This window comes from Tubulanus polymorphus, chromosome 2 (genome assembly GCF_964204645.1).
Source record: "Tubulanus polymorphus chromosome 2, tnTubPoly1.2, whole genome shotgun sequence".
Taxonomy (NCBI): Eukaryota; Metazoa; Nemertea; class Palaeonemertea; order Tubulaniformes; family Tubulanidae; genus Tubulanus; species Tubulanus polymorphus.
The window spans coordinates 7,594,341-7,616,657 of NC_134026.1; the positions used below are offsets into that span (position 1 = coordinate 7,594,341).

At 37.3% G+C, this 22,317-nt stretch overlaps 1 protein-coding gene and 2 non-coding genes across 3 annotated transcripts; 1 reads left to right on the plus strand and 2 right to left on the minus strand.

The window, feature by feature from the left end:
- Positions 1 to 6,658: 6,658 nt before the first annotated feature.
- LOC141898437 (glutathione hydrolase 1 proenzyme-like) lies at positions 6,659 to 18,106 on the minus strand. The gene is made up of 13 exons (XM_074784308.1): positions 17,955 to 18,106; positions 17,133 to 17,289; positions 16,584 to 16,829; positions 15,642 to 15,767; positions 14,492 to 14,586; positions 14,012 to 14,204; positions 9,334 to 9,497; positions 8,976 to 9,122; positions 8,708 to 8,847; positions 8,147 to 8,334; positions 7,672 to 7,918; positions 7,462 to 7,575; positions 6,659 to 6,975 (listed from the first exon to the last, which is right to left on the minus strand). The coding sequence occupies exons 1-13, from the start codon at positions 17,977 to 17,979 to the stop codon at positions 6,817 to 6,819; spliced, it is 2,001 nt and encodes a 666-aa protein (XP_074640409.1). The 5' UTR covers positions 17,980 to 18,106; the 3' UTR covers positions 6,659 to 6,816.
- Positions 14,403 to 14,474, minus strand: Trnam-cau (transfer RNA methionine (anticodon CAU)). The gene has a single exon. It is a non-coding gene; the product is annotated as a tRNA-Met (tRNA).
- Positions 17,475 to 17,546, plus strand: Trnam-cau (transfer RNA methionine (anticodon CAU)). Its single transcript has one exon. It is a non-coding gene; the product is annotated as a tRNA-Met (tRNA).
- Positions 18,107 to 22,317: the final 4,211 nt, after the last annotated feature.

Consider the following 22,317-nt stretch of genomic DNA (forward strand, 5'->3'; position numbering starts at 1 on the left):
AAAGAGTTTGTTTGTGAATTGCTGAGTTCGTGGCTGTGTTCTGTTTAAGATTCTGTATCTTACTGATTTTATTAACTATCTCTCTCTTTGATCAGCTTATAAAAGTAATTGTTAATCGAAGTGCGACGTCTTATTGTGAACAGTCAAGTATCACGCTGATTCGCTATTGGTTAGTGTGCATAAAAGCGTCAGAATGCGTTCCTAATTAACATAATCCCCGCCCACTTTCAATACACCGCACGGGTATCTAGCTGCGAGCTATTAGTTGGCGCACGTGTCCCGCTACTAGTGACACTACGGAAGCGATTTTAAAATTCAAGAAATCAAAAAAGTTTGCCTACGATTAAAATCCGATATCTATTGTTACGAATTGTTCGGTAGTTTCTCCGTAGGGAAATATTTATGATGCGTAAAATTGCAGTTAATTTGAAAAAGATTTAATATGCAGGTGATTCTAATTCATGATGGATGGATGTAACTTTCGAGGCAAATCTTGGGAAAACTCGACGACAGGCTGAATGGGGAGGGGTACAGTGCGGGGCTTGATTTTGGCAGTGTCCCGTGTCCTGGGGGTACTAGATTTCCGCGGAAAACTAAGAATCGAAATGAAACAAGGCAGGATACAAGAAATCCACCATTAATCATGTTTCATTTCACCATGTATTATTTCAATTCTTACCTATGTTTTGCATAAACTCAAATCGAAGGCAAACTGTGATAGCACCAAACTTTGGTACGGCGGGGATTTCTGACAATGGTTGATCTCTTATCCCAATAAGATATTCATAATTCTATAAAGCTTTGAAGGGGTACAGCAGTACAGCGATAAAAGGGTACATGGGTCTAGGCATCTCGGAAACAAAGATATTGAAATTTGGAATAACTGAAACTCGGCAGGAACTGTGGCAAGTGAGTTGTATTTAATACTCGAAATACCGAGGCGTTAATTCACGATTTATCCGAATCATATGTTACCGGACAGTAACCGTAGCAACGCGAAGAGCAGTTTTAAAGAGGGTCCACGATCGGGTTCTATATCGACACCAGTGAGAATTCAACGAATTGAAATAAATCGTTTAATTTGTATCGGATGAAATGTTTCTACATGTGTTCCGTTAATCTCTCAGCCGTTCTCGAGGTAAGACGAGAAAATAGCTGTTTAGAATCGGTTCGTGCCGGTATTTAGTTACACCCACCGGTGAGATCTGTTTGTTTTGGTCGATACTCATTACGACATACGGGTACTTGTGAATTATATTTCTGTAACGGAAGTTCGTTCGAGCGGAAGCGTTTTTCGCGATGCACATGTTTCTGCGAGGCTCGCTGTATGTTACCCCTTGCTGCGGCTTCTCTCGCCGCATTAGCAAAACCAACAGATACAAAATCTGCGCAGAATCCAGAACCGTAAAACCATAAAAATGATATCTATGTATCTGATTGTAAAAGCTATTTAAATCACTTCCTCCGCGGCGAGGTTTTTTCAGGTTTGTTTCCAACCCGTTTATATAGTTCAATATTGTTTATCCCATCAATTCACAACGTGCTTCCGTCGACTCGTCGAAACTGAGAAAGTCAATTAAAACGAATTTCATTACGGACTTTTTAGGGTGGTAGAAACAAGGCATTTATATATCCGAGACCTCGAGCACATCATGTAACCTTCACCCAGCCCTGGCAGAGGTTGTCTCCACAGTAATCTCCGTCGATCTACGTTCCTAGTGTAACCAACCTGTGGTACACCAGACACTAAGGTTCTTGGTGAACATGTTACCCTACTACGTCAGACCATTGAATTTCTAAAAAGGACGTACGGATGATTCAATAACACCTTTTAGAAGATAGGTATTTACCCCGAAGTTCTCGGGGACCTGAGCAACATGACATAAACCTGGGATTCGAACCCAAAAGGACATGCGCGTTATCGTCCATCTTAGGCAATGTTTATAATAAAATGGGCTGGAAGTTAAGGCTTTGGGACGCTATTTCTATGGGAAATCGTGGATCAAATCGATGTTAGACGAGAAAACGAATGCGTGTCTGACGTTCTTCGGGAATTTTTAATTACTCGGTCTAAGCCTATGGATCCACAACCGATAGAGTTGAAGTTTTGTCAGTAACTAACTGGAACCAGCGTGAACGAACATCTGTGCGATTTAAAACCTCGCACCTCGAATCTTTCTGTTTATATCCAGTTAGAAACTGTTATACAACTAAATAACTAAAAACTAAATCTTTATTTACAGAACAAGAAAAATATCAGCATCCACCAGAAATTCTTTGAAGTGTGAAATTCAAATCTCTTGTCTTAAACAATAACATATTTTGTTAACTTTGCGCCGCAAATCTTAACCCTTAACTCTAGCTATTTTTCTCGAAAAGTGACGTGATGCAAATTTTTATTTTCCCTTAGTTTTCCGAATTCTGCCGCGGCTAGTTGCGCAGACATAGCTTAGTACAAGACCGGTCTAAGCTCATCTTAGTTATATAATACGTAGGCCCTATATAAAATCTTTTGACTTGTCATGACTGTGATATAAACTGGACACAGCCAATTAGTGCATTGCGAGGCCTATGGTCTGGTAGGGGCATTTCTGTCGACTGACGTAGGCCTCGTAGTTCGAATAAAACATGTTGGCTTATACTAAAGCTAGAAACTTTTACTTGAATCACGGAATGGAATTGGCGACATTTTGAACAGTCACACCTTAACCAAAAGTATATACATGACTGTGTATTTGATCTTGACACAAATCGATGTTCTTTTATCTAAGCATCAGTCATCTTTAGATTTACATGGCTTTTTCATCGGTTGGGGGCAGAACCCCGTTGTATTCATGTTTTCACCATGTTTTAGACCACGAATTCCGACCGCCAGCACGTGTGCGTGTACTATACCGCGTACTACAGACCATTAAAACATCGTCTGTCTAAAACAAAAGTCTAATTCATGCTGAGTTCGAGGTGTCAAACTAACCGATTCACCTGAGATCACCTGCTCGAGGAACAAACAAGTTAACATGTATCTACATTTAACGAGAACAATATTAACATCGCGGTAAATTAACAAGATTCATGTTTTCTCGCTCCTCTCTCCCCCCGTCTTTCTCTCCCACCTTTCTCTATCACATGTGTTTAACTATTAACACGTTCTATATCTCTTACTCCTCGCACCACGGACCTCCCAAATTGACTCGATCTTTTTTCAATCATCCATAAGAAACTAAGTTACTATTAAAGACTTTTCTTCACGCGTTTCTTGGTATTCGTCGGTTAACATTGGCATAAAGGCCGTAATGTTGTACCAACCAGTTCGAAGCTTCAGCGATCCAAAGGGACCTGACGGTCTTAGTGTGTTAGTTGACCTCTCGATAAAATTCACCGCTGCCAGGAATCTAAGCCCTACAAGTGTTGGAACCAAACTCAGAGAAATCCAGGATTTCTAGGAAGTCAAAGTGAACTTGCGAGAGAGTTATGTGCTACTCACTCTTACAGTGTGCTTAAAAGAACCTATGCCATCTAACCTTTTGTTTTTTTAATCATTTATAAGTGATATTCGTGGCCTAAAGGGGTTCTTTCTTAGTGGCGGGTTCTTCCAAAAACCCACAAATTCCATTCCTTTCGCATTATCAGGCATTACAGAAATGTTTGTCTATAAGATTCTCTTCCTCTCCAAAGACAAAATATTCCAAATGGATAAGTGTATGACGAAACTTTGACTGTGATGTTCTTAATATCCTTAAGAATAAATTTCATTATAATACGCATATGTAAACCCTAAACGCTTTTGATCCTATACCGATCATCAGAAATTCAATCTTTATTCAAATTTACAAAATCCATTTCATTGTTAAATACATTCTGTTTATTTTATAGATATAGATGTAAAATAGTCATAAAACGTTTTAGACCCTGTGTGTCTCTATAACGTCTGTTGTGTGGTAGATGTCAAACCGTTTGAAATCTGATATTTTGTGTGCCTTCGGTTTTAATATTTAACTTCAGTTTGAAGAGTGAATTATATAAATCGAGACATCTATCTCTGTCTTACTTACTGTCTTCTTACTGTTTAACTTTTACTATAAAAGCTTTGTGTATGTCGATAGGATTAGGTGATAGTCATTTCAATAGAACGACAGTAATATAGGCTACTTGTATTTATCACTGACTCAATGAGACCTTCACTAGAATAAACATTTATCGGAGAATATGAAAGACTGGTTTTAAAGTTTGTTGTGGTCGTTTCGTCAGATTTTCGATGGCAACTCGATTCATATATACTACTGAAAGTGGTTCAGTATCCAGGGACCTGTTTTAAATCTAGTCACTAGTTTATTAGGTCCCATGAGCGCAGTCAGTTTGTCGTAGGCCAGTTCCAAGTCTAAAACAGTTTCAGCAGAGCTTACTCCCAATGCCATAATAATTACTAAATGGGACTTCACGCAAGTCTACGAACCCAAGCTAGGGTTAACTGTTGAGTCCAGAGTCCTAGTCCAGTATCCAGACGTCTTGAGTCCGAGTGCGGGTCCTGATACAGTTACGGCATATTCATTAACATGATAGTTACAGTTGCTGGTAATTAAGAGACTGCGCATTTTGATTTACGGCAGTGGAATATCTCAAATGGATACTGCTTAGCGCAAGCTTAGGGGCGGATTCAGGGTCCTATCTCGAGGGTGTTCCAAATTGTTTAAGGGTACTCGCTATTGTGTTGCCTTCCGTATCCATGCCCCGCGAAGCCATTTCAGATTCGAGTCCTGAAATGATTGATACCTATATAATTGATATCATGAACATATCATCACAACAATACATCAAAATCTGATCCCTAGAATCTGGAATTTTATGGCCGTATTGATTCGCACACGTTTTAAAGTTCGATTGTCTGTAATTTGATATCATTATCAGAAATAGAGGGACAGCGAGTATCGATCTGTTTATTGTTGTACTCAACACGACAGTAGGCTATGATTGCGAATAACACGTTTAAAATGTGAAAGTTTATATCAATGTATTTGAACAATGTGTTGTGTTCCTCTCCTCTCAGCGGAGGAGAGGAAAATCAACGGTTTTTGTCTCATATCTCGACATCTGAATGCGTATATTGGTTTAAACATCAGACTTCCTCTCACCGGCGGCTTGAGTATCGATCCGTCTTCAACAACCTGAACAAATAATACACAAATACAGGCCACGCCATATTAGATCGTTGTCCGCCGTAAATGAAAATTCCCAAACTGTAATTTTAAAAGATAAGATAGATTTATCGCGAATTTAAACCACAATGTTTTGGCTGCGACTAAACGGCCATCTGCATCATCCTTCCTTTAAGAACCACAGGCTGCAGCTTCTGAGTTGGTAACAACTGAACGGACGATGTTTGTCCATAATTTAACTCTAACAACCAACATCTCAACAACGGTCTCGTATTAGAATAGTTGTCTCCTTCAATTACTCTAGGGATTGTAATTCCTTTAAGTAGATTCCACTTTGATTCATCGATCAGCTGAATACGCAGTAAGTAATGCACTCTCCTGGTTTGTGAACAGGTTGTTGTACATTGACAAATTTGTGGTCCCAGAGTATTGAATTTAGGAAAAGGCTCACTTACATGTGAAATTCATTACATACCGCAGTAAAGTCCTGAAAAATATTGCAAATTCGTTGCTACAGAATTTCTGACTACGAACGGTCACTGGAGCATCTTTGAATTGTATCGGCTTGGCCTGACTATCGGTTATTGTTGTTATGGGAACGACGTCAAGCCGTTGAGGCATTGTTGCACCTGTTGCGACATATTGTCCAAATATTAGCGTTAGAAAACGGTTAATGGAAGAATGTAGCGGTGACGTCGACTCAGTGCGAAATCGCGGGAGAATTCTAGGTGTTCTTTAATTCAACACGTGAGCGCGATTCTAAGCGATTAATGGCGATATTTTACAGTTAAAAGGATTCCGTGACGCTAAATATTTACAATTTCGCTGAAAAGATTCATTGTATTTGATTGTATGAAATGTATTGATTTCCTGTGTGTTGAATGTATAGTAAATGATAACATTGTATTCAATGTGCAAGAATTTCATACATTGTTTGATGTTACTATTATTTTCATAATAAAACGTGAAGTATTCTAATGCATCAAATATTGATTGTAAATAAACTAGCGAGGATTTCACAATCACTATTAATAGCCCTCTTTCTATCCCATTCAATTTCTTTCAAATATTACTACTTTCTCTAAACGTTCTTCGTTTGTGTGCTGATGTTTTTTTTTTACGGTAAAGTAAATGTTGGAATAAAAACCAAAGCGGTCAAATTATAAACACTAAAAAAACGTTTATTCTAGTTCTGTCTTAAAGAATGTTCCAATTTACTTGCTTGAATAAGGTTATGAAAGTCTTCGTTCTTATCAACTGAAAGTAGACCTGTGGCGGGCAATAATTTACATTAGAAAAGATCAAAACTAATTGAGTTTTTCCGGAAACGACATTCTCCTACGCGTCTGCCATCTAGCGTATTCAAACGACATCATCTAGCAACACCGAGCACGAATGTGCAAATCAAGGACGCCCAAAAATTACGTTATATATTTCAAAAGAAAAATAAATCTATTTCTACAAAAACTTACATATAATAACAACAAGAAAGAGCTAATATCACTATCGCTACATAGTTGACTAGGGTTACGCATTTTACCAGTCAGGTTGGACTGCGGTTTATACATGGTCTGTGAACTCAGTCCCGGCATTAGATATCGTCCATGTTCCTAAGGATATTTTCTTGATCAGCCTAGAATCCATCAGGACAGCCGGCTTGAATCTAAAATCCGTCAGGGCAGCCTGCCTTGCGTATATCACAATAAGCTTCTATATTACGAGCAGTTTTATTATAGCAGACAGTCTGTACAGTGGCACCGTGAGTAAACGCGTTTAGATATTTTACATTGTGTCCTAAACCTTCCAGATACTCTTTATATTCCTACAACATATAAAAAACATCACTTCACTATATATCTAACGACAATATTTAACACCTAGCAGCTACTAACGTTTCAAAGTGAAAGGTTGTGTTTACATCATTTTTCCCACGACCCAGTTCAATCCATAGCTTGAGTTAAGATTTAACTCTTTTAAGAGTTACATACACGTATAATTCATCTGAAATGTACTGATTTTTTAGGACGGTATAGGTTACTGTATAATGTACTTTGGCTCCAATGACCCTATTCGGTAAGTTTGGCCAAGTAAGTAAGTAAGGTTCGAATCCTATGGGGTACTTTCAACTGTAATGGTCGAATCTGGAACATGGCAGAATCCATCGGCAGCATTTATCACGGGGGTCAAGTAAGGCTGGAGAATTATTTGAATATCCTCTTTTAGTAGTGCGTTTGGAGTCGGAAAACATGTAGATTTAGATTACCAATAATAAAAGGAGCGCGTATCTGGGGTTCTCGCATTTGCAAACCTTTGGGAAACCATCGTCAATCTGTGTAACATCCGGAAGCCATTGGTGATGAATTCTGGGAGCATCTATAGCCGTTTTCAGATCTTCACCGAGAAACAACATCCTGACCAATATCTACAAAATTTTCAACCAACAAGTACGAAGAGTGATTTAGATCACACTCAAACCTATTTGAAGTAGGCCCTATTTATCGATCGATAATAAACTCACATTGACTATTCCTGAAATGATATGGGAACCTCCAGACGCGCCTGTCACGTGTTTCACCTCACCTGTACCAGTGTCGACACCTATTAGCGGTGACATCGACGACATAGGTCGTTTCCCGGGAGACACGAAATTAACAGGTGACGTAGGTAGATGGTACAAGTTCGAAGGCATTCCCGGGTAGGAGAAATCTTCCATTTCATTGTTGAATATGATACCAGTACGATTACCAACAACATGAGAACCAAACCTATCAATACACATTATATAAATGAATAAAATGGTATTTATTCAGAAATAAAGGAAGGATCCCGTTCCGCAGTTCAGGACTGGGGTCCACAGTTGCCAGTTAAGAATTTACTATGGAGATGGAACATTGCAAATGACCTAATTCAAACTCAACTCAGGATAATTTGAGACCCTTCAATGACTGAAGATTCTACATTTCTAGATGTTCGCTATTTGGTGAAATACATACGATGTGTTAATGGTACTTGTAACTGAAACTGCGTCACCAGACGGCGCTAGTATCGATATATGGGTAGTTCCGGTTGGAGACATACTTCCGGTGTAGTTTCCATAATATTTGGGTCCATGAGTCACGTGATCGGATATTCGTAATCTGGTCGAGTCGGTGAATTGTTTAGATGTTAAATTCACCATCAACTGTGGAAACAGATATGAAAATATCTTTGTCGCTTTATTTGGAAAAAAATATTGATATTTAGCTGATGGGTTAAGGATCAAGATATTTTTGTTCACATAGAAACATGATTTACTGTCTAGAATTCAATTTAAGATAAAAACCCGCATGGTATTTGACCAACACAATTTCCATGAGCAATCATCAAAACGGTTTTGAAAGTGGCTCATAAAAATGAGTCGTTTACTTTCTGACAGTTTCTCTTCACAATCGTTCGTTTTTTTTCCATAAGAATATCTATATTAGTTTTAGGTTCACTTTGTATGAACAATTGGGCTGTTAGTTCGATAAACATTTAGTTCACTATTCAATACATGTATCTAATGATTTAAAAACCTGTTTGATATCCACGAAATCCTCGTCGCTGAGTTCAAATCTTTTACTGTAACCGAATTTGAAAGCTTCGATAATTCTGTGATACAGTAGACTCATTTCTGTCTCATCCCGACTGTTGATGGACTTATTCACATAAAAACCTATGCACAAAATACAAAAAAAAGTCTTTTAACGCAGAAATCTCAAGATGATGTTGATAATCTCAGGTATAGTTCGAGAATCCCAGAATTTTTTTTAAAACATCAGATATGTGTGGAATGATCTTCACCTTTTATCAAATTCAGTATGAAACACGATACCACTGAACTAGCCGGAGGAGGTAAACCATAGAATGTGGTGCCACCTATTGTACAATTGACCGGATTCCGCCATTTAGCTTTGTAATTACTAATATCATCATTGGACACAAGACCTCCTGTACAACAATACGACAATTAGCAAACGATATGTTTGTTAGAATATGATCCGAGTTCGAACCATATTATTCATCATAATTTCTATTCAAATATGATATGTAAATTCATAATATCTATGAATACGATTAACACGGGGTTCGAACCCCATATTTCAAAGGCACTTGTAGCTGATTATAATGTAATACGTAGAATGATGATTATTTAAACTACCTCCTTGCTGAATATCGGCTACAATGTCGTCAGCTAATGATCCGTAGTAAAACTCATCACCACCGTGTTGTGATATCTGTCTGAGAGTCACCGCCATTTTGGGTCTTTTCACTTTATACCCAACAGGGTGCGGTAACCAGGTCGACTTGTCTATATACAAATCACTACCAAATACCATAAATAATTATCTATTAGTATTTCATATCATTCATTATTACGTATCAGTATTCATTATCATATCATAATCAATTATTATTCATAATTTCTTGATCATTTTTTTCCCTTAAATCTTTTCATCATTGGGATCTGATTGTACAGCTCTGTTTAGACTCCTATCATCAATTTCCTTCGTGCTTTCCTTTATTTCTTTCGTGCATATTTCTAACATAAATTTGATTTGAAAACAAACATTATTGTTATCATTATGAATAACTCTCGGGAAGATATTGAGATATGGATCATTTAGAGAAGGCATCACCCCGATTAATGAACCTGTCATCGAGGACCTACCTCAATGCCTGGGTATACCTCAAATAATTATAGAGTTATAATCGATGACATATAGACCTACCTACCTCAATGCCTGGGTATACCTCAAATAATTATAGAGTTATAATCGATGACATATAGACCTACCTACCTCAATGCCTGGGTATACCTCAAATAATTATAGAGTTATAATCGATGACATATAGACCTACCTACCTCAATGCCTGGGTATACCTCAAATAATTATAGAGTTATAATCGATGACATATAGATCTACCTACCTCAATGCCTGGGCATACCTCAAATAGTTATAGAGTTATAATCGATGACATATAGATCTACCTACCTCAATGCCTGGGTATACCTCAAATAGTTATAGAGTTATAATCGATGACATATAGACCTACCTACCTCAATGCTTGGGCATACCTCAAATAGTTATAGAGTTATAATCGATGACATATAGATCTACCTACCTCAATGCCTGGGCATACCTCAAATAGTTATAGAGTTATAATCGATGACATATAGATCTACCTACCCCAATGCCTGGGTATACCTCAAATAATTATAGAGTTATAATCGATGACATATAGACCTACCTACCTCAATGCCTGGGTATACCTCAAATAGTTATAGAGTTATAATCGATGACATATAGACCTACCTACCTCAATGCCTGGGTATACCTCAAATAGTTATAGAGTTATAATCGATGACATATAGACCTACCTACCTCAATGCCTGGGTATACCTCAAATAATTATAGAGTTATAATCGATGACATATAGATCTACCTACCTCAATGCCTGGGTATACCTCAAATAATTATAGAGTTATAATCGATGACATATAGATCTACCTACCTCAATGCCTGGGTATACCTCAAATAGTTATAGAGTTATAATCGATGACATATAGATCTACCTACCTCAATGCCTGGGTATACCTCAAATAGTTATAGAGTTATAATCGATGACATATAGACCTACCTACCTCAATGCCTGGGTATACCTCAAATAGTTATAGAGTTATAATCGATGACATATAGACCTACCTACCTCAATGCCTGGGTATACCTCAAATAGTTATAGAGTTATAATCGATGACATATAGATCTACCTACCTCAATGCTTGGGCATACCTCGAATAGTTATAGAGTTATAATCGATGACATATAGACCTACCTACCTCAATGCCTGGGTATACCTCAAATAATTATAGAGTTATAATCGATGACATATAGATCTACCTACCTCAATGCCTGGGTATACCTCAAATAGTTATAGAGTTATAATCGATGACATATAGACCTACCTACCTCAATGCCTGGGTATACCTCAAATAGTTATAGAGTTATAATCGATGACATATAGACCTACATACCTCAATGCTTGGGCATACCTCAAATAGTTATAGAGTTATAATCGATGACATATAGATCTACCTACCTCAATGCCTGGGTATACCTCAAATAGTTATAGAGTTATAATCGATGACATATAGACCTACCTACCTCAATGCTTGGGCATACCTCAAATAGTTATAGAGTTATAATCGATGACATATAGATCTACCTACCTCAATGCTTGGGCATACCTCAAATAGTTATAGAGTTATAATCGATGACATATAGATCTACCTACCTCAATGCTTGGGCATACCTCAAATAGTTATAGAGTTATAATCGATGACATATAGATCTACCTACCTCAATGCCTGGGCATACCTCAAATAGTTATAGAGTTATAATCGATGACATATAGATCTACCTACCTCAATGCCTGGGCATACCTCAAATAGTTATAGAGTTATAATCGATGACATATAGATCTACCTACCTCAATGCTTGGGCATACCTCAAATAGTTATAGAGTTATAATCGATGACATATAGATCTACCTACCTCAATGCCTGGGCATACCTCAAATAGTTATAGAGTTATAATCGATGACATATAGATCTACCTACCTCAATGCCTGGGCATACCTCAAATAGTTATAGAGTTATAATCGATGACATATAGACCTACCTACCTCAATGCCTGGGTATACCTCAAATAATTATAGAGTTATAATCGATGACATATAGATCTACCTACCTCAATGCCTGGGCATACCTCAAATAGTTATAGAGTTATAATCGATGACATATAGACCTACCTACCTCAATGCCTGGGTATACCTCAAATAATTATAGAGTTATAATCGATGACATATAGACCTACCTACCTCAATGCCTGGGTATACCTCAAATAGTTATAGAGTTATAATCGATGACATATAGATCTACCTACCTCAATGCCTGGGTATACCTCAAATAGTTATAGAGTTATAATCGATGACATATAGACCTACCTACCTCAATGCCTGGGTATACCTCAAATAGTTATAGAGTTATAATCGATGACATATAGACCTACCTACCTCAATGCCTGGGTATACCTCAAATAGTTATAGAGTTATAATCGATGACATATAGATCTACCTACCTCAATGCCTGGGTATACCTCAAATAGTTATAGAGTTATAATCGATGACATATATAGACCTACCTACCTCAATGCCTGGGTATACCTCAAATAATTATAGAGTTATAATCGATGACATATAGACCTACCTACCTCAATGCCTGGGTATACCTCAAATAATTATAGAGTTATAATCGATGACATATAGACCTACCTACCTCAATGCCTGGGCATACCTCAAATAGTTATAGAGTTATAATCGATGACATATAGACCTACCTACCTCAATGCCTGGGTATACCTCAAATAGTTATAGAGTTATAATCGATGACATATAGACCTACCTACCTCAATGCCTGGGTATACCTCAAATAGTTATAGAGTTATAATCGATGACATATAGATCTACCTACCTCAATGCCTGGGTATACCTCAAATAGTTATAGAGTTATAATCGATGACATATATAGACCTACCTACCTCAATGCCTGGGTATACCTCAAATAATTATAGAGTTATAATCGATGACATATAGACCTACCTACCTCAATGCCTGGGCATACCTCAAATAGTTATAGAGTTATAATCGATGAAATATAGACCTACATACCTCAATGCCTGGGTATACCTCAAATAGTTATAGAGTTATAATCGATGACATATAGACCTACCTACCCCAATGCCTGGGTATACCTCAAATAATTATAGAGTTATAATCGATGACATATAGACCTACCTACCTCAATGCCTGGGCATACCTCAAATAATTAAAGAGTTATAATCGATGACATATAGACCTACCTACCTCAATGCCTGGGTATACCTCAAATAATTATAGAGTTATAATCGATGACATATAGATCTACCTACCTCAATGCCTGGGTATACCTCAAATAATTATAGAGTTATAATCGATGACATATAGACCTACCTACCTCAATGCCTGGGTATACCTCAAATAATTATAGAGTTATAATCGATGACATATAGACCTACCTACCTCAATGCCTGGGTATACCTCAAATAATTATAGAGTTATAATCGATGACATATAGACCTACCTACCTCAATGCCTGGGTATACCTCAAATAGTTATAGAGTTATAATCGATGACATATAGACCTACCTACCTCAATGCCTGGGTATACCTCAAATAGTTATAGAGTTATAATCGATGACATATAGACCTACCTACCCCAATGCCTGGGTATACCTCAAATAATTATAGAGTTATAATCGATGACATATAGACCTACATACCTCAATGCCTGGGCATACCTCAAATAGTTATAGAGTTATAATCGATGACATATAGACCTACCTACCTCAATGCCTGGGTATACCTCAAATAATTATAGAGTTATAATCGATGACATATAGACCTACATACCTCAATGCCTGGGTATACCTCAAATAGTTATAGAGTTATAATCGATGACATATAGATCTACCTACCTCAATGCCTGGGTATACCTCAAATAGTTATAGAGTTATAATCGATGACATATATAGATCTACCTACCTCAATGCCTGGGTATACCTCAAATAGTTATAGAGTTATAATCGATGACATATAGATCTACCTACCTCAATGCCTGGGTATACCTCAAATAGTTATAGAGTTATAATCGATGACATATATAGATCTACCTACCTCAATGCCTGGGTATACCTCAAATAGTTATAGAGTTATAATCGATGACATATAGATCTACCTACCTCAATGCCGGGGTTCCTTTCGCAAATTCAGCTCGAACGGTGAGTTTCTGATTTAAAGCAGTTGTTATAGGAACACCATCCTCGCAAAGATTTATGACAGGCGTAAATAATTGTGACCATTTTAATCCTCCGAATCTTTGATGCGCTTCATACATGCCCTTAATCTCACCCGGTATAGCTATAGCCGTTCCACCTACGATAAGAGAAAATGCTCTTTAAATTTCAACTACGACGATATTTTGACTTTCGTTGGAAAAGGTTATTCGTGCGGATATAGAAAGCTGATGAAGTAAGTATTAAGTAGTGCTGCCATGGCAACGATATTTGCTTATACTGTATCTATATTCTGCCAACAGATAAAAAAATAAATTGGTTACGATGTAAAAGATGTTAGCAGAGCGTAGTTTCGATCTACGGACCTCTGGGTTATGGGCCCAGCACGCTTCCACTGCGCCACTCTGCTGGTGTCATGTCACTCACCGTAATAATGACTAGATTTGTGAGAATAGTCTGTACGATTCACTGCATTTGGCGCTGTTTCACGCGAATCAATGGTGAAGATTTCTTTTGTTTGCCTAAAAGACGATAAAATGTAGCATTTCACGTCGACTAAAGCCAGGTTACGGACCAGAAATAACTCATTTTCAACTGTGCATAAAAATCCACTGGATAACATGTTCGTTTTTATATGTGGACAGTGGAACCTCGTTGAAAGGAACCTTGTGGGTCAAAATTGACACGGGTTTCGTGTTATCCAAATCTTGATTAATATGAACATCTTAGCTGGGACATGCTGGAATTCATCGCAATTCACGGGTTTCGTCTTAAACAGGGTCGTATTAACGAGGTTTAACTGTATCGTGTTAAATTTGATAATTGTCTGCGTAACCTCAAGACAAATCACAAATGATCACGACTTAGATCACACACTGGTCAAAAGAAATTTTAGTGAAAATATTCATTTTCTTACATAACGATATATAATATGATATGATTTCATCAATATTATTACCATAATTTCTAAAATGTAGCATTTCACGTCGACTAAAGCCAGGTTACGGACCAGAAATGACTCATTTTCAACTGTGCATAAAAATCCACTGGATAACAGTTTCGTTTTTGTATGTGGACAGTGGAACCTCGTTGAAAGGAACCTTGTGGGTCAAAATTGACACGGGTTTTGTATTATCCAAATCTTGATTAATATGAACATCTTAGCTGGGACATGCTGGAAATCATCGCAATTCACGGGTTTCGTCTTAAACAGGGTCGTATTAACGAGGTATAACTGTATCGTGTTAAATTTGATAATTGTCTGCGTAACCTCAAGACAAATCACAAATGATCACGACTTAGATCACACACTGGTCAAAAGAAATTATAGTGAAAATATTCATTTTCTTACATAACGATATATAATATGATATGATTTCATCAATATTATTACCATAATTTCTTTGGATCAAGTCTATGTCCAAAATTGCTTTTCTTAAAACGTTCAAAGGTTATACATAATAGTTATAATGATAATTATAACATCATGTTTAACTGAAATACTATTGGAATACTAAGAACAGTAACAACATGGATTTATAATAGATAAAATAATTTTTTGTGGCAGTTTCCTTACCTTTTATAGATGACCATAAACATACCACCTCCAATACCAGAACTGTGGGGATGAGTTACCCCGTTACACAGTAGAGTAGTGATAGCGGCGTCAACAGCTGTTGCTCCCGGCGTCTTCAGTATATCACTAACAACAAAAATACATAAAAATACATAAAATACATACTCATCTTTATGTATTTTTGCTAACAACAATATATCGTAATCAAATATTGATGGGAAAGCAATGTAAAGTGACTGGAATTCACTATTATCAGAGAACTTCCGAAAAGTGGAAGAATCAGCCATTGAAATGAGTGGAAAACAAAATCAGGGAAAGACGGGCTCCGAACACGCCCGATTCGTTTCTGCACTGGCGAAAAAACAACTTCGATTTTTTTTGTAATTTGTGGAGGTTCAGAACGGGGTAAGACTTGAGTGTATGGCTCTTTTCAGCAACCACGCAACAGGGCTGGGAAACTATGACCGATTCAACATTTCAATGTAAATTGATGGTCAATTCATGATTTTAAACATACCAAAAATATATTACCATCAATCCAATGAAAAGAGTTTAATCTTATTTGTGTTTGAAAAATAAATCAAACATCAAAAGATCTTTATACCTGCCCATGAATGAAGAAGTCCCACGATAAAAGTTTATATGATCAGATTTATTGAAACGAAACCACAACGTTTCGTCATTATTCCTGAAGATGACTATTAGGATATAGTCGAAACGTTGAATAAACTACTAGCTTCAGTTACATTTTCGGACTGATTTTTCGTTATTATCGTGTGATTCTCTCTACATCGCGAACGGCCATTGCCAGAAAAGTTAGTACGTTGTTAAACTCACAGGACGTTGACAGAAGCTTTCACATAGTGTCTGTTTTATTGTGGTACTTCTTTATTTTTCTACAATTTACACGGATTAGCGAGGGTTTCATTCGGCTACACATACCTGCCCATAGTAGAACATATCGCTGCATCGCTGGCAACGGAGCCGTGGCTATAGTTACCAATAACACCAGTACACCCACTAGGATCCGAATAAGGCAGATCTGGACCGCGGATTCCATGATTCGTCGGTAGAATTCTCGTGAAAACGAAATACAGCGATACGAACGATAGGATTGTGATTAGAGCCGTGAATGTCGCAGTCATTGAAACAACGACCCAGCGCGTTGTGAGGATTACATCCAAATGTCTGCAAATTATTCAACAAGTTCTCAATTATGTACATACGTATGAAAGTGACCACTTATTGTAATAAAATTTTTTCATCTCGTAATTTTGTTATAACATCAGTATTCCCGATGAAAACTATAGTCAAAACGCCTAATAGACGTTAAACTCTGGCAAACCTTTTGAACTAGTTTTATTCTTAATGTGCAGGGATTTTACAATGCAGAGTGTGTTTCATCCATGATTTCCAAAATAGTTCGAATCCAGGTTTTGGTCCAAAGGTTTTATACATTATCGCCACAACACAGACTCAAGGGGTACTGACCGTCTGTTGGTATAGTAGTTCTTCTTGGTAGTCTGTTCAGACAGTAGTTGTTTACACGCTGAGTCGACATACAGCGGATCAAACGAGAACGGATTATCATCTTCTATTGCATCATCAGTGACGTCATTGTGTAACAGCGGTGACCAAATCTGATTGCCTGAGAAAAACATTTGTATGCATTCAAACTAATAATAAAACTCATCTGCTGTGGTCATTAAAGTGTATAACGTCTTTTTATTGCTAAACCCGTGTTAGTTGTGATTCTGAACGAGAGATTTAAAACGGAAGTCAGTGAGTGTGGGCATTGCCAAATAGTAATGTCATGATATTACCAATCCATCCAGCAGAGTGGCGCAGTGGAAGCGTGCTGGGCCCATAACCCAGAGGTCCGTAGATCGAAACTACGCTCTGCTAGACTTTTCACATCGCCGATCACTCTTTTTTTTGAAATCTTAATATTGTCTGCCACAAAATTAATACAATGAAGCAAACTTGGCTGCCCTGGCAATAATATTCGTATGTTTTTTTAGATAAATCAAATATCGGCATGGATAAAAAGTCCACAGTAATGATTGATACACTTTCACAGTTCTGGACCCAGTTCCACAGTTATGGGCCCTGTTCCACTGTTCTGACTTAGTTCTACAGTTGTCCTTTCATCCTGCACCCATATGACTCTTAACCCTGTCCATAGACTATAGCACTCTGAAGACTCCTCAGTTCTTTAAGAATTGAATAATCAACAGCGTCCAGAAAAAAACCTATCACAAAACTAGATTTAAAACCATCATAAAGTGATTAATCATAGATTCACTCACTTACCAGAATCTCCTAAATCGGAATCCATTGAGAGGCATAGAGATTATCAAACATATAAAGATATAATGAAATCTCTAGTGACAGACGATTCGATATGTAAACCATACACAGTGTGTTGTGTACTGTATGATGACATCTGTAGCCAGTACAACATGTTACCCCCAGTGTCAGCTCCCTCTCTCCTTTAACAATCACAGCAAACGCATTCAATAACTACAGCTCCATATAAAGAACATGAAAATCGGGACAGATGTTTTTACACGTAGATTTCAGTCAGAAGAATATTGAACCAATTTTCCACGTTCTTAAAAATAACTTTTATTGGTTTCCCTTTTCTATTAATTCGGGAGCCAGTTGTGTGTAAGATTTGACGTTGGAGTAATCATCACTTTATGTACAGCTTCAAGGCTTGAGCGGAGAGACCATATATATTTCTGAGTTAAGAAGGCGTCACATCTGCTGAACATGCAGAATTATTTCATTTTTTTCACTTATGAAATAAATGCATCTGACTGATTCCTCATGATCTTTATTCACCCCACCATTAGTAAAGATGTCTCAGTGTTGCGGCTTCACAGCGTCAGTTAATCTTGACTCAAGCTTTTTCGTGTGCGGATATATATTTTTGAAAAACGATTTCTAGTTGAAGCTTTTCCTTTTTGTTCGTTCCACTGCTAGCGCCCCCTATAGGGTGTATAGTGTATCTAAACGACTGTAAGGCAGCACTAGCGCCTGCTGGTACAGTTTGAGCAGCCAAGTTTGACTTGTTTGCCACCTAGTGGAAACTTAAGTCATGAGTCCACGTAGAGACCACGGATTACATCGTCGCGCCGATTAATGAGCTCTAGACTTAAAATCAACATATTATATTCTAATAGGTAGAAATGACAATACAATCGGTATTTTTAATCAGTAAACTCGAAGGCTTATAGTTATTGAAAGGAAAACCAGATTATTCAAATTACGAGCTTTATTTACTTGTGCATTTTAGCTTCATAAGATGATTGGGTCACCAGTGTTAAACTGATGCTCAATAAGGGACAAAGCGAGCGTAAGATGAACAGAATCCGCGACGCTTTTAGAACAGAAGGTGAATTTCCGTGGACTGCAAACAGTTACAGGAACACGTTAGGCAGAATGACCAGTGACACAGTACGGAAGACTCCAGACCTGTTCACCACTGACATGGAAACGATTTCCTGCTATGAGCTCGACTGATTCGCCTCTGGTTGAATCCATGATTTGCAGCCCGGGTAGAATTCATGATTCATGAGGATCAAATGAGAGTGTATTGACTGTCTGAGAGTGAGGTGATTTCTGAGATTGACTGACTGTTTGACATTGTGGTGACTACGTATCTAAGAGTGTAATGTCTCCCTGAATGTGTGCTGGAACAGACCATGTTTATGCAAACCTTATTAGATTTAATATATTGAAAGATGGTGAAATATCTTATAGTGAAATATACGTCGATCAACTTTGAAAATGAATCGTGCTTGACTGGTTATTTGACAAAATTTCTACAGCGGATTTTCATACAGAAATATTTACGAATTTCCCGTCCCAGTAAAAGATATATGTAGAAATTTACCACATAGTTAAAAAGATGGAACTGTGTAAAGGTGTCAAAGAGAAATTCTCTTTGTTGCGGCGAGATTGGTAAAAATGCGGTAACAATGGATGGAATTGTAAATGTTGCAAATGCAAGTGATACTGTTACAAGCATTATTGTTGTACGTTTTGATTTTGTAGATTTCAGATCAGATGAAACCATTTTTGAACCTCGGAATAACTGAACTATTGTAAGAGAATTTGATATTAGAATCAAAGATAGAGGCAGCACGTAAACGTGGACAGCAATTATGGGGAAATATATTATTTTGTCAACTAATTCGTAGTAACATCCGAAAAACCGGTCGGTTAAATGTATCGATATAGTAGGGAAAAACAGAACCAGCACATTCACTGCAGTAATTATCAATATAACAAATCTAGCGAATCTCGGTGTACATATCAAACGAGATGTGAACGGGAAGAGCACAACTGCCGCACGTTCTAGAGATATTGCTACGATTAACCACGAACTATTGCCGACTGCGAGCGTCATTATAAATCCATAAATTTGACAATTGATCAGTGAATTCATGATGAAGATAGGACCATCTTGAACGTGCAAGAGAAAAAACTGTAAAACGGGCATCAGTGTAAAACTGATGCAGTACAAAAAATCACAGATTGACAACACGATCAGATAGTTAGCGTAAGATAAACTGCGGAATCTGCGACTTATCATTATCAGGAAAGTAGCTGAATTCCCGAAATTTCCTAACAGGAACAAGATGGGCAGAATGATCAGTAACGCAGTACGGTAGATTCCAGACTTGTTCACCACAGACATCAGAACGACATATGTGATGTAAGATCGACCGACTTGAATATGAGTTGAATTCATGATTCACAATAGATAAACTGCTGAAGGTGGGACTGAAAGTATGAATAGAGCGATGCAAGTAAAATACATGTTTTATTCATTTCAGCTAACCATTTTGTGCCCGCGTAAAATGAAACATCAATCCTCAGTATTTGCGAAATTTTATTATCGTGTAAAATACATAAATGTCAACTAATTAAATGTGAATATTCGTTGTACAAGAATTCATCGTGCGGATGGTGAAATATGTTATAGTAAAACATCTGAATAGGTTGGAGAATGTCTATCAGCTATATGCAGGGATAACGCATCGGTTCATTATTCAACTACATAGTCGTACAAAAATTCATTGTAAATAGTGTAACATGTTATAGTAAAACATCTGAATTGTTGGAAAATGTCTATTAGTTCTATACAGGGAAAACACAGGTCAAAATAGCATCGGTTCATTATTCAACCACATAAATAAACAGGACAGTAGCCAGAAGTTCTCGGGGGCAGTTGTTTATTGAACCATACGAAATGAATATACAGGACTGTAAAAAAGTAGCTTTCAGATTATGCTGACGGTTTGAGCAGTCACGTTTATGAGGATCGTCAGGTAACCACAGCGACACCTATATATCGGATTACACTCTCATTTGATCCTCATGAATTTCTACTCCATATCATGTCACGTTCGTAGAGCATGAAATCGGTTTGCAAATCTAGAAGTATAAAGGTTTGACATAGCATTCTGGGCAGTCGATAGCCCTCGAGTGGCGTGTGTGATGGGAAACAACACTGTACAACTAATAAGATAAAAAACCCACTATGTACAAATTAAAACAATTTTCAAATCGAAAATTTATTTATTCGAAACAATCTAATATATAAGAACACACGTTTCGATCTCACCCAAGAGATCATCGTCAGGTGTGAGATATTGACTAAAAACAGGGGTATATATACAGAGGAGAACAGGTTAATATAGAACAGGTTTAACCTGTTCTCCTCTGTATATATACCCTGTGTTGAGATCGGAACATCGTGTTCTTATAAATAAGATTGTTTTGAATAAATAAATTCTCGATTTTAAAATTCTCTTAATTTGCACATAGTGGGTTTTTATCTTATTATCTGTTCACCACGTTTGAGTGTGGTTATCGTACTAACTGTACAACTGGTGAACTGATGCAATTGTGTTTAACCTATAGAACTGGTAGATATTTTCCAACCTGTTCAGATGTTTCACTCTTTTAACTTTTACTTAATGAATTATTGAACAATAAATTGGTTCAGTTGCATTTTACACACTTATGAATAAACGTTCACAAAATCTGACTAAATTTTTTTAGATTGTTGAGAATTGATTTTCTATTCGCTGTTAACAATGAACGTTATGAATGAATTGTAGCTGTAATGATGAATATGAAATTTCATTATAATAGAGTTGAACTAATTTTCCAATACGTGAGAAGCGATCTCATTTCCAATACTGCCTTAGACAGTCGGTACACTCTCAGACAGTCAGTACTGGGATATACTCTAACTGTTTCTGATGGATCATGAATTCTACTCAAATGCAAATCGGTCGACCTTTTCTTGGTTACATCGTTCTCATGTCTGCGGTGCATAGATCTGGAATCTACCGCACGTTGTTGCTGGTCTTTCTGCCAATCGTCTTCCTTTTTGGGGCGTTTGGTAATTCAGCTACTTTCTTGATAATGATAAGCCGTAGATTCCGCAGTTTATCTTACGCTAACTATCTTATAGTTTTATCAGTCAGTGACTGTTTTGTCTGCGTCAGTTTAGTTTTTATGCCTGTCTTACAGTTTGTTCTCTTCCACGTTAAATATGGTCCTATATTCATCATGAATTCGGTATTCGGTTGTAAAATCTATGAGTTTGTTATGACACTTGCGGTCAACAATAGTTCCTGGTTAATAGTAGCAA

What these genes read in the sequence shown, in the direction of transcription:
- LOC141898437 (XM_074784308.1), bottom strand. Translation starts at nt 17,979, where the DNA reads ATGGATTCCGATTTAGGAGATTCTG. An exon ending in CATACTGAATTTGATAAAAG is followed by an intron (nt 8,848 to 8,975) that starts GTGAAGATCATT and finishes TTTTGTGCATAG; the next exon opens with GTTTTTATGTGAATAAGTCC. An exon ending in TCATTTCAGGAATAGTCAAT is followed by an intron (nt 7,576 to 7,671) that starts GTGAGTTTATTA and finishes AAAATTTTGTAG; the next exon opens with ATATTGGTCAGGATGTTGTT.